The 13,441-nt window shown below is 45.7% G+C and overlaps 1 protein-coding gene across 1 annotated transcript; it reads left to right on the top strand.

The window, feature by feature from the left end:
• Window positions 1-11,315: 11,315 nt before the first annotated feature.
• LOC125541660 (dCTP pyrophosphatase 1-like) lies at window positions 11,316-13,123 on the top strand. The gene is made up of 2 exons (XM_048705008.1): window positions 11,316-11,608; window positions 12,619-13,123. Exons 1-2 carry the CDS (start codon window positions 11,447-11,449, stop codon window positions 12,958-12,960), a joined length of 504 nt encoding a protein of 167 aa, XP_048560965.1. The 5' UTR covers window positions 11,316-11,446; the 3' UTR covers window positions 12,961-13,123.
• The last annotated feature ends 318 nt before the right edge of the window (window positions 13,124-13,441 follow it).

The following is a 13,441-nucleotide window of genomic DNA, read 5'->3' as shown; positions in this document are numbered from 1 at the left end:
TTCTAATGTCAAGTATCATTTCCTTAGACCATGAGATTGTGCAACTCCCGGATACCGTAGGAGTGCTTTGGGTGTCCAAACGTCACAACGTAACTGGGTGGCTATAAAGGTACATTACAGGTGTCTCCGGAAGTGTCTGTTGGGTTGGCACGAATCGAGACTGGGATTTGTCACTCCGTGTGACGGAGAGGTATCTCTGGGCCCACTCGATAGGACATCATCATAATGTGCACAATGTGATCAAGGAGTTGGTCACGGGATGATGTGTTACGGAACGAGTAAAGAGACTTGCCGGTAACGAGATTGAACAAGGTGTCGGGATACCAACGATCGAATCTCGGGCAAGTATCGTACCGATAGACAAAGGGAATTGCATACGGGATTGATTAAGTCCTTGACATCGTGGTTCATCCGATGAGATCATCGTGGAACATGTGGGAGCAAACATGGGTATCCAGATCCCGCTGTTGGTTATTGACCGGAGAGTCATCTCGGTCATGTCTGCATGTCTCCCGAACCCGTAGGGTCTACACACTTAAGGTTCGGTGACGCTAGGGTTATAGAGATATTAGTATGCGGTAACCCGAAAGTTGTTCGGAGTCCCGGATGAGATCCCGGACGTCATGAGGAGTTCCGGAATGGTCCGGAGGTAAAGAATTATATATAGGAAGTGCTATTTCGGCCATCGGGACAAGTTTCGGGGTCACCGGTATTGTACCGGGACCACCGGAAGGGTCCCGGGGGTCCACCGGGTGGGGCCACCTGCCCCGGGGGGGCACATGGGCTGTAGGGGGTGCGCCTTGGCCTATATGGGCCAAGGGCACCAGCCCCAAGAGGCCCATGCGCCAAGAGATGAGGGAAAGGAAGAGTCCTAAAGGGGGAAGGCACCTCCGAGGTGCCTTGGGGCGGAGGGACTCCTCCCCTGGCCGCACCCTTCCTTGGAGGAAGGGCCAAGGCTGCGCCTCCCCCCTCTCCCTTGGCCCTATATATAGTGGGGGGAAGGGAGGGCAGCCCAACCTAAGCCCTGGCGCCTCCCTCTCCCTCCCATGACACATCTCCCTCCTCCCGCAGTGCTTGGCGAAGCCCTGTTGGAATCCCGCTGCTTCCACCACCACGCCGTCGTGCTGCTGGATCTCCATCAACCTCTCCTCCCCCCTTGCTGGATCAAGAAGGAGGAGACGTCGTTGCTCCGTACGTGTGTTGAACGCGGAGGTGCCGTCCGTTCGGCTCTAGGATCATCGGTGATTTGGATCACGACGAGTACGACTCCATCAACCCCGTTCTCTTGAACGCTTCCACGCACGATCTACAAGGGTATGAAGATCCACTCGTTCCTCGTTGCTAGATGACTCCATAGATTGATCTTGGTGACACGTAGGAAAATTTTGAATTATTGCTACGTTCCCCAACAGTGGCATCATGAGCTAGGTCTATGCGTAGTTACTATGCACGAGTAGAACACAAAGTAGTTGTGGGCATTGATTTTGTTCAATATGCTTACCGTTACTAGTCCAATCTTGATTCGGTGGCATTGTGGGATGAAGCGGCCCGGACCGACCTTACACGTACTCTTACGTGAGACTGGTTCCACCGACTGACATGCACTAGTTGCATAAGGTGGCTAGCGGGTGTCTGTCTCTCCCACTTTAGTCGGATCGGATTCGATGAAAAGGGTCCTTATGAAGGGTAAATAGCAATTGGCATATCACGTTGTGGTTTTGCATAGGTAAGAAACGTTCTTGCTAGAAACCCATAGCAGCCACGTAAAACATGCAAACAACAATTAGAGGACTTCTAACTTGTTTTTGCAGGGTATGCTATGTGATGTGATATGGCCAAAAGGATGTGATGAATGATATATGTGATGTATGAGATTGATCATGTTCTTGTAATAGGAATCACGACTTGCATGTCGATGAGTATGACAACCGGCAGGAGCCATAGGAGTTGTCTTAATTTATTTATGACCTGCGTGTCAACATAAACGTCATGTAATTACTTTACTTTATTGCTAACCGTTAGCTGTAGTAGTAGAAGTAATAGTTGACGAGACAACTTCATGAAGACACGATGATAGAGATCATGATGATGGAGATCATGGTGTCATGCCGGTGACGATGATGATCATGGAGCCCCGAAGATGGAGATCAAAAGGAGCAATATGATATTGGCCATATCATGTCACTATTTGATTGCATGTGATGTTTATCATGTTTATACATCTTATTTGCTTAGAACGACGGTAGTAAATAAGATGATCCCTCACTAAAATTTCAAGAAAGTGTTCCCCCTAACTGTGCACCGTTGCGACAGTTCGTTGTTTCGAAGCACCACGTGATGATCGGGTGTGATAGATTCTAACGTTCACATACAACGAGTGTAAGACAGATTTACACACGCGAAACACTTAGGTTGACTTGACGAGCCTAGCATGTACAGACATGGCCTCGGAACACAAGAGACCGAAAGGTCGAGCATGAGTCGTATAGAAGATACGATCAACATGAAGATGTTCAGCGATGTTGACTAGTCCGTCTCACGTGATGATCGGACACGGCCTAGTTGACTCGGATCATGTAATCACTTAGATGACTAGAGGGATGTCTATCTGAGTGGGAGTTCATAAGATGAACTTAATTATCCTGAACATAGTCAAAAGGTTTTTGCAAATTATGTCGTAGCTCGCGCTTCAGTTCTACTGTTTAGATATGTTCCTAGAGAAAATTTAGTTGAAAGTTGATAGTAGCAATTATGCGGACTAGGTCCGTAAACTGAGGATTGTCCTCATTGCTTCATAGAAGGCTTATGTCCTTAATGCACCGCTCAGTGTGCTGAACCTCAAACGTTGTCTATGGATGTTGCGAACATCTGACATACACATTTTGATAACTACGTGATAGTTCAGTTAAACGGCTTAGAGTTGAGGCACCGAAGACGTTTTGAAACGTCGCGAAACATATGAGATGTTTCGAGGGCTGAAATTGGGATTTCAGGCTCGTGCCCACGTCAAGAGGTATAAGACCTCCGATGATTTTCTTAGCCTGCAAACTAAGGAGAAAAGCTCAATTGTTGAGCTTGTGCTCAGATTGTCTGAGTACAACAATCATTTGAATCGAGTGGGAGTTGATCTTCCAGATGAGATATTGATGTTTCTCCGAAGTCAATACCACCAAGCTGCTAGAGCTTCGTGATGAACTATAATATATCAGGGACATATATGATGATCCTTGAGATATTCGCGATGTTTGACACCACAAAAGTAGAAATCAAGAAGGAGCATCAATTGTTGATGGTTGGTGAAACCACTAGTTTCAAGAAGGGCAAGGGAAAAAAGGGATGCTTCATGAAACGGCAAATCAGCTGCTGCTCTAGTGAAGAAACCCAAGGTTGAACCCAAACCCGAGACTAAGTGCTTCTGTAATAAGGGGAACAACCACTGGAGCAGAATTACCCTAGATACTTGGTAGATGAGAAGGCTGTCGATAGAAGTATATTGGATATACATTATGTTAATGTGTATGTTACTAGTACTCCTAGTAGCACCAGGGTATTAGATACCGGTTCGGTTGCTAAGTGTTAGTAACTCGAAATAAAAGCTACGGAATAAATGGAGACTAGCTAAAGGTGAGATGACGATATGTGTTGGAAGTATTTCCAAGGTTGATCAAATATCGTACGCTCCCTCTACCATCGAGATTGGTGTTTGCGTTGAGCATAGACATGATTGGATTATGTCTATCGCAATACGGTTATTCATTTAAAGAGAATAATGGTTACTCTGTTTATTTGAATAATACCTTCAATGGTCTTACACCTGAAATGAATGGTTTATTGAATCTCGATCGTAGTGATACACATGTTCATGCCAAAAGATAGTAATGATAGTACCACCTACTTGTGGCACTGCCATGTAAGTCATATCGGTATAAAACGCATGAAGAAGCTCCATGTTGATGGATCTTTGGGCTCACTTGTTTTGAAAGGTTTGAGACATGCGAACCATGTCTATTGGTGTATATGCATGAAGAAACTCCATGCAAATGGACCGTTTGGACTCACTTGATTTTGAATCACTTGAGACATGCAAATCATACCACATGGGCAAGATGACTGAAAGCCTCGTTTTCAGTAAAATGGAACTAGAAAGCAACTTGTTGGAAGTAATACATTTTGATGTGTGCAATCCAATGAGTGCTGAGGCATGTAGTGGATATCGCTATGTTCTTACTTCACAGATGATTTGAGTAGATGTTGAGTATATTTACTTGATGAATCACGAGTCTGAATTTTTGAAAGGTTCAAGTAATTTCAGGGTGAAGTTGAAAGATCGTCGTGACAAGAGGATAAAATATCTATGATATGATCATAGAGATGAATATCTGAATTACGAGTTTGGCACAGAATTAAGACATTGTGGAAATTGTTTCACAACTAATATAGCCTGGAACACCATAGTGTGATGGTGTGTCCGAACATCATAACTGCACCCTATTGGATATGATGCATACCATGATGTCTCTTATTGAATTACCACGATAGTTTATGGGTTCGGCATTAGAGACAACCGCATTCACTTTAAATAGGGCACCACGTAATTCCGATGAGATGACACCGTATGAACTATGGTTTAGAGAAACCTAAGCTGCCATTTCTTAGAAGTTTGGGGCTGCGACGCTTATGTGAAAAAGTTTCAGGCTGATAAGCTCGAACCCAAAGCGCATAAATGCATCTTCATAGGACACCCAAAACAGTTGGGTATACCTCCTGTCTCAGATCCGAAAGCAATAAGGGATTGTTTCTAGAATCAGGTCCTTTCTCGAGGAAAAGTTTCTCTCGAAAGAATTGAGTGGGAGGATGGTGGAGACTTGATGAGGTTATTGAACCGTCTCTTCAAGTAGTGTGTGGCAGGGCACAGGAGTTGTTCCTGTGGCACCTACACCAAATGAAGTGGGAGCTTATGATAGTGATCATGAAACTTCAGATCAAGTCACTACCAAACCTCGTGGGATGACAAGGATGCGTACTACTTCAGAGTGGTACATAATCCTGTCTTGGAAGTCATGTTGCTAGACAACAATGAACCTACGAGCTATGGAGAAGCGATGGTGGGCCTGGATTCCAAAATGGCTCGAGGCCATATAATCCGAGAGAGGATCCATATATGAAAACAAAGTGTAGACTTTGGAAGAACTACTTGATGGTCGTAAGGCTGTTAGGTACATATGGATTTTAAAAGGAAGACGGACAATGATGGTAAATGTCACCATTAAGAAAGCTCGACTTGTCGTTAAGATGTTTTCCGACAAGTTCAAGGAGTTGACTATGATGAGACTTTCTCACTCGTAGCGATGCTAAGAGTCTGTTGGAATTATATTAGCGATTACTGCATTATTTATGAAATCTTGCAGATAGGATGTCAAAACATTGTTTCCTCGACGAAAGGTTGTATGTGATACAAACCGGAAGGTTTTGTCAATCCTGAAAGATGCTAATAAGTATGCAAAGCTCCAGCAATCCTTCTAGGGACTGGAGTAAGCATCTCGGAGTTGGAATGTATGCTTTGATGAGATGATCAAAGATTTTGGGTTTATACAAAGTTTGTGAGAAACTTGTATTTCCAAAGAAGTGACTGGGAGCACTATAGAATTTCTGATGAATATATGTTGTTGACATATTGTTGATCAGAAATGACGTAGAATTTCTGGAAAGCATATAGGGTTATTTGGAAAGTGTTTTTCAATGGAAAGCCTGGATTAAGCTACTTGAACATTAAGCATCAAGATCTATAAGGATAGATCAAAAACGCTTAATGGTACTTTCAAATGAGCACATACCTTGACATGATCTTGAAGGTGTTCAAGATGGATCAGCCAAAGAAGGAGTTCTTGCCTGAGTTGTAAGGTATGAAGTTAAGACTTAAAGCTCGACCACGGCAGAAGAAAGAGAAAGGACAAAGGTCATCCCCTATGCTTAAGACATAGGCTCTACAGTATGCTATGCTGTGTACCGCACCTGAAATGTGCCTTGCCATGAATCAGTCAAGGGGTACAAGAGTGATCCAAGAATGGATCACAAGACAGCGGTCAAAGTTATCCTTAGTAACTAGTGGACTAAGGAATTTTCTCGATTATGGAGCTGATAAAGAGTTCGACGTAAAGAGTTACGTCGATGCAATCTTAACACCTATCCGGATAGCTCTGAGTAGAGATACCGGATACGTATAATGGAGCAACAAATAGCTCCAAGTAGAACAGTTATTTGAAATGGCTCCAAATATAGCGTAGTAGCTGCATCTACAAGATGACATAGAGATTTGCGAAGTACATATGGATCTGAAAGATTCATACCCGTTGACTATAACATCTCTCACAAGCATAACATGATCAAACCCAGAACTCATCGAGTGTTAATCACATGGTAATGTGAACTAGATTATTGACTCTAGTAAACTCTTTGGGTGTTAGTCACATGGGGATGTGACCTTGAGTGTTAGTCACATAGCGATGTGAACTGGATTATTGACTCTAGTGCAAGTGGGAGACTATTGGAAATATGCCCTAGAGGCAATAATAAATTGATTATTATTATATTTCCTTGTTCATGATAATCGTTTATTATCCATGCTAGAATTGTATTGATAGGAAACTCAGATACATGTGTGGATACATAGACAACACCATGTCCCTAGTAAGCCTCTAGTTGACTAGCTCGTTGATCAATAGATGGTTACGGTTTCCTGACCATGGACATTGGATGTCGTTGATAACGGGATCACATCATTAGGAGAATGATGTGATGGACAAGACCCAATCCTAAGCCTAGCACAAGATCATGTAGTTCGTATGCTAAAGCTTTTCTAATGTTAAGTATCATTTCCTTAGACCATGAGATTCTGCAACTCCCGGATACCGTAGGAGTGCTTTGGGTGTGCCAAACGTCACAACATAACTGGGTGGCTATAAAGGTACACTACAGGTGTCTCCGAAAGTGTCTGTTGGGTTGGCACGAATCGAGACTGGGATTTGTCACTCCGTGTGACGGAGAGGTATCTCTGGGCCCACTCGGTAGGACATCATCATAATGTGCACAATGTGATCAAGGAGTTGATCACGGGATGATGTGTTACGGAACGAGTAAAGAGACTTGCCGGTAACGAGATTGAACAAGGTGTCGGGATACCAACGATCGAATCTCGGGCAAGTATCGTACCGATAGACAAAGGGAATTGCATACGGGATTGATTAAGTCCTTGACATCGTGGTTCATCCGATGAGATCATCGTGGAACATGTGGGAGCCAACATGGGTATCCAGATCCCGCTGTTGGTTATTGACTGGAGAGTCATCTCGGTCATGTCTGCATGTCTCCCGAACCCGTAGGGTCTACACACTTAAGGTTTGGTGACGCTAGGGTTATAGAGATATTAGTATGCGGTAACCCGAAAGTTGTTTGGAGTCCCGGATGAGATCCCGGACGTCACGAGGAGTTCCGGAATGGTCCGGAGGTAAAGAATTATATATAGGAAGTGCTATTTCGGCCATCGGGACAAGTTTCGGGGTCAACGGTATTGTACCGGGACCACCGGAAGGGTCCCGGGGGTCCACCGGGTGGGGCCACCTGCCCCGGGGGGGCACATGGGCTGTAGGGTGTGCGCCTTGGCCTGTATGGGCCAAGGGCACCAGCCCCAAGAGGCCCATGCGCCAAGAGAAGAGGGAAAGGAAGAGTCCTAAAGGGGGAAGGCACCTCCGAGGTGCCTTGGGGAGGAGGGACTCCTCCCCTGGCCGCACCCTTCCTTGGAGGAAGGGCCAAGGCTGCGCCTCCCCCTCTCCCTTGGCCCTATATATAGTGGGGGGAAGGGAGGGCAGCCCAACCTAAGCCCTGGCGCCTCCCTCTCCCTCCCATGAACACATCTCCCTCCTCCCACAGCGCTTGGCAAAGCCCTGTTCGAATCCCGCTGCTTCCACCACCACGCCGTCGAGCTGCTGGATCTCCATCAACCTCTCCCCCCCCTTGCTGGATCAAGAAGGAGGAGACGTCGCTGCTCCGCACGTGTGTTGAACGCGGAGGTGCCGTCCGTTCGGCTCTAGGATCATCGGTGATTTGGATCACGACGAGTACGACTCCATCAACCCCGTTCTCTTGAACGCTTCCGCGCGCGATCTACAAGGGTATGAAGATCCACTCCTTCCTCGTTGCTAGATGACTCCATAGATTGATCTTGGTGACACGTAGGAAAATTTTGATTTATTGCTACGTTCCCCAACAATATGGTCATGCATGGCAACTGTAATTCTCCAGTAATGGCAGATGCAGTCCAACAACATGGCAACTACTGTTGCCAAAACATGGCAACCAGCGTCTTTTAGCATCAGAACTTGTAGTATATAGCAATGGCAGCTACAGTCCAACATACATGGCAACTACTGTTGCCAACACATGGCAACCAGTATATTCTAGCATCAAAACTTGTATTCTAGGCCTGAGCTCAGTACGCAAATGTGAACAATCATGAATGTTGCACCCACTCTTATAGCAATTGGCAAATCCCGAAGACAATATACGACTCTTTTTGCACACGACCACTTGGTAGCATTTTTTGTTTCTTTTTTCCACCACCACCGTTACAAATCTACTTTTCCTCAAATGCTATTTCCACAAAAGCAAATGCAGTACTGCTTTCTGGTTCACATTATTTTTTACCTTATTGTGCCGCATGTGCCGATCTTGTGTGGTCTGTCATTCCAAATTGATGTGCTCTATCTACACTAGCGCTTTCCTGTAACTGTGAAGCTTGCCATGAGACGTTTACCGATGTGGTTCCACCGTAACAACCTGCGATCATGGTAGCAGTTGGTCATTGCATGGCAACTGTAGTTTGTTCAACATGGCACATGTAGTGGTCCAACCATGCCACACAGATTTGTTCACACTTTGTCATCCACGATTGTTTATACATTACAGTCACATTTGATTATACATGGCAACTACAGTTGTCCAGGCATGGCAACTGCAGTTGTGCAGCCATGGCAACTGCAGCTGTCTAGGCATGGCAACTGCATCTGTCAGATATGTTCCTTTCTCCTAACTCACTGTCCACAACTTCACTTGCATGCACTCACCCGTGTACGGCATTGATGGCAGGTACATAGTTGCGCCTGATGCCACGTGCTGCATGAAGGTCCTAAATTTTTCCGACATAACTCGTGAGTCTTTTGCCATCCTTGCAAGTTTAATTTCATATCCACAACAGTAAGTTTCTTTTTCGTATGCGTTACTTTGATGTGCCACATTAGCTAAATGAAGTTGGTTGCCCGTACATTTCTCAGCGTTAGCGCCCTGTGACGAAACTTGCCATGCTGCCCCCTGATTGTGGTTTGGTCATAAGAACCTGCTAAAAATTAGTTTGTAGGACATAAGTAGAATGACATCTTCATTGTCATGAACATGGCAACTGTTTCTTTTTTGTTTGTCATGCATCGTACCGATGCCCGCGTAGTGCTCTAGTAGTGGCAGCAATGGCCCTGAAGAAATGAGTTGATTGTACTCTGCTGCATCCCAAGGTGGCGTTTCCGGCCTTTGAGAAAGCCAAGGATCAGTGCCATCTTCGTGATTCATTCTTCTGCTTTCTTTTCTGCCACTGTGTTTTTAGTCACTGCATGAATACGAACACATCAACAATCCGCAAAAAGCATTCTTATTGTTTGCACGTAGAAGATAACATGGCAATCTCATAATATTTCTTGCGTATGCAACCAACACCTCATGGCAAGTAGAACATGCACATCCATTCTCTTTTCCGAATTCTGGATGCCAGCTATCATTTTGAAGCGATGGCAGCAGACAACAAAATAGGATGGCAAGCAATAAGATAACATGGTGGCAACTACGGACAACGATAGATGGCAATTGACGTTAGATACAAGTGGCAATTATTTTTCCTCCCTCCCTATGCCAAAACTTCCTTTCTCTCCCTATTTATAGTGATTCCTACGCATGCTCTATTACCAACTACTCGCACCAAGACAACCCAGAAGCTTGGCACAACTCTAGCATAGTATATGGCAGATCTGGCATATGTTTGGTGGGCAAATGCAAGGACACACAAATTCGTGGGGTGTTTTGCCCTGATAGCGTTGATCCAGTCGCCATCTTCGTAGGCAAATTTGCAATTTCATATTTCGTGGCAGAAGAAGGTCGAGAAACAGAAGGAGATCGGAGATCCACCTATTTTAGCTCGTCGTCTTGGGACGGCGGGGTTGGGGTGGGAGGGGGGTGGTGGTTAGCGATGGGAAGGCGCTAGGGATCCTCACTGGTTGCCATGGCAACCAGAGAAGGAAGACGATGGAGGTAGGGGATCGAGAGGTGCGGATATGGTCCTTGGTATAGTTTGCCGATCGTGGATCTGGTCGCTTCGGGTTTTTCTTTTACTCACCTACACATAGCTTTGGTCTTATATGACTTTGCTATCTGGCGTGTTTTTTGGTGTGCGTGTGCTGGTGTTGGCTGTGTGCATCCTATCTATGCAGAGGCCGGGTGTGTGCTCTTTGGGTTTGTATCCTCTTGATGCTCCTCTTTGAGCTAATAAAATCCACCCTTTATCGAAAAAAGGGGATCGAGAGGTGGGATACAATGGCGGCATGGCGGACTAGGGATCGGAAAGAGCCTGAGACGGCTGGCGTGCTGGGTCGTGCGGGCAGCGCGGTCGTCTGGCCCGGACGTGTGGGCGGTTTTGCCACACACCGGACATGCGAGGTGTGGTTGTGCGCGCCCGGACGCGGTTGTGCGGGCGGGTTCTTCTCCATGCCACACGAGCCGTGCGGCACAACCACCCGATACACCACACATGTGGTAGTTATCAGCGTCCTAAATTTTCTTTTTTAGAAAAAACCATCATGACACATTTTATTACTTCAAAAAATGTTTACATCCTTCAACAAGAACTGCAGAACAAAGCTAGAGGCATCATCGTGCCAAATACAGGTTTATGAGTTTGATTTGATGCACCTGTTGTCACAGATCGTATGTACATTCAATTCCTCGGAACCGTGCTTTTCACTCGAGCGGAGCCCGGACCCGGCGGAACTAAATTCGCGCACCATTCTGCTTTCTAGCCCCAAATAAACGGCAAATTTGATAATTTGCCATCCCTTACCTTCCTCTTTAATAATTCCCCCCCCCCCTCCCCCTACTAAAATGACAGGTGAGATCCGGGCCCGCTCGTTATTGAGACAATGGGTGGCAAATTGTGAAAAGGGAAAGTAAGGGATGACAAATTATCAAATCGCCCCAAATAAACATATCTAGGGTTGCTCCTCCGGCTGTCCCCTTCCCCTTGTCGTCCTCTCTCCTCCGGTACCAAATATAAAGCCGCCTCGTCTTCTCCCTATTCTACTGTCACAGCCTCTGCAAGTCTTTACCGTGTGCGCGAGTGTGTGTTACGGAGACGATGAATGCTGTTAAGTTGAAGGAGACGGGCAAGGGTGGCGACGCGGCGGCGGCGGCGGCGGCGGCGGTGACCCTGGAGGAGCTGAGGAAGAAGATGGCCGACTTCGCCAGGGAGAGGGACTGGGAGAAGTACCACAGCCCGAGGAACCTCCTGCTTGCTCTGGTCCGCCCCTCTGACTCCTTTCTTGATATCTCCCCTCTGAACCTATCTTGGTTATTTAGCTTTTTTCTTTGTCCTTGTAGATTCAACTGGGGGCACGGTGAATTGCTGTTGGGGATCTTATTCTTTATGATCCTTATTGTTTGTAGCTGTTTTTATCCTTCTGCGTTTGATCTGCTTTTTTTTTACTTTTATCCTTCTGCCTTTGATCTGTTTTTTACTATAGTTCTAGGAATAGCAAATAATGGGCATGATTTTTCTTTCCTATTCCATGAGGAAGGAAATCATTAATTGTAAAGATTTGTCTTCTTTTGGGCAAACTTTTTTGCTGCTTCTGCGACTCTTTCTAGTCTCCTTTTACATTCTCAAGGATGGTCAGCTCTTTATTTTGACTTCTGGGGAGGATCAGTTGTTGAAATTTGGCTTGCTCATGTTTTTACTGTCACAGAAAACACACCTGAAGTTATAATAACCCTGTATTCCTTTGACCTACCCAAACACTCCCTTCATTTTTATTTTACTCTGCATATTAGCTTTGTTTTAAATGAAACTTTATAAACTTGTTATTAACATCTACAATAAGCGGAGCAACTGCACAATTGCTCGCAAATTCCATATAATGTGTACCTTCCAAAACCACTTATATCATGATATAAACAGAGGTTTGTAATAGGTATGGTAACGTCACCCATCGTGTTGAAATGTCCTCTGTTTGTTTCGTATTATGAACCCATAAGTAATAATCATGATAATATTGGACTACTTGTTTTGTTTGTTTGCTCTTGCTTATATGAAGGCAAAACTAAGATTCAGTAAAGCAGGGATCCTTTTTTCATACTGTACTAGTATAGTACTACTACTGCCCTGTTTTGCCAACATTTGTGCTGCCAATAGAAAAGGCAAATGTTGGAAGTCTGTAGGCTGTAGCTACTTTATATGCACCTGTAGCTCATCTGCCTCTTCTGATCATGTCCGGTGGTGTAATGTGGTTTGTGATACGTTGTGGGTGGCAGGTGGGTGAGGTGGGGGAGCTCTCTGAGATATTCCAGTGGAAAGGGGAGGTGCCCAAGGGGCTGCCCGGGTGGGAAGAGAGGGAGACGGAGCACCTCGGTGAGGAGCTCGCCGACGTGCTCCTCTACCTCGTCCGCCTCTCGGACATGTGCGGTGTTGACCTGGGCAAGGCCGCGCTGCGCAAGATCGACCTCAACGCTCGCAAGTACCCCGCCGGGCCAGGCTGCAGGCCATCCAAGAAGGGCGTCCACTGCTCCAACGACACCGGTGACAGCCGCGATGATCACGGCGACGTGGTGGCTGTCGTCCGCGCCGACGAGATCAAGGAGGAACATGCTAGCTAACAGTGCGTCCTGAACCCTGAAACGTGTTGGTTCACCACTCTGAATTCTGCCTTGCCATAGGCAAGCATTTGGCTCACTGTCTAGTTCAATCATTTCGTTGGTTAGCAATGTGATCAGAACATCTGGGTTTCGTTAATCAAAAGGGTTGGATTTGCCTGCTCCACTGTCTTTTTATTATTTTTGAGTTGCTCCCCTGACCACGCCAGGTTTTCATGCTTACCTACGTGGAGAGAATTAACAACCCCTTCGTGGAATTTCACAACGATTACACCTAAAGTTTCGTACATAATTTAACAACTCACAAGTAAATAGGCCACGGCCAGCCAACCGATCACAGGTCATGAAATACAAAATCCTCTCAGGTTATGAACCTGTCCATAAGTCGGAGACCAACAACGGACCCCTTGTGCAATACTGCATTTAACAACAATACAGCAAGATACTATTCTGCCGCTCAGATAGCTGGTGTTCAGAAATTCCT

This window comes from Triticum urartu, chromosome 2 (genome assembly GCF_003073215.2).
Source record: "Triticum urartu cultivar G1812 chromosome 2, Tu2.1, whole genome shotgun sequence".
In the NCBI taxonomy this organism is placed as follows: Eukaryota; Viridiplantae; Streptophyta; class Magnoliopsida; order Poales; family Poaceae; genus Triticum; species Triticum urartu.
The sequence above is the reverse complement of the archived record's forward strand: the minus strand, read 5'-3'. Positions and strand labels throughout refer to the sequence as shown.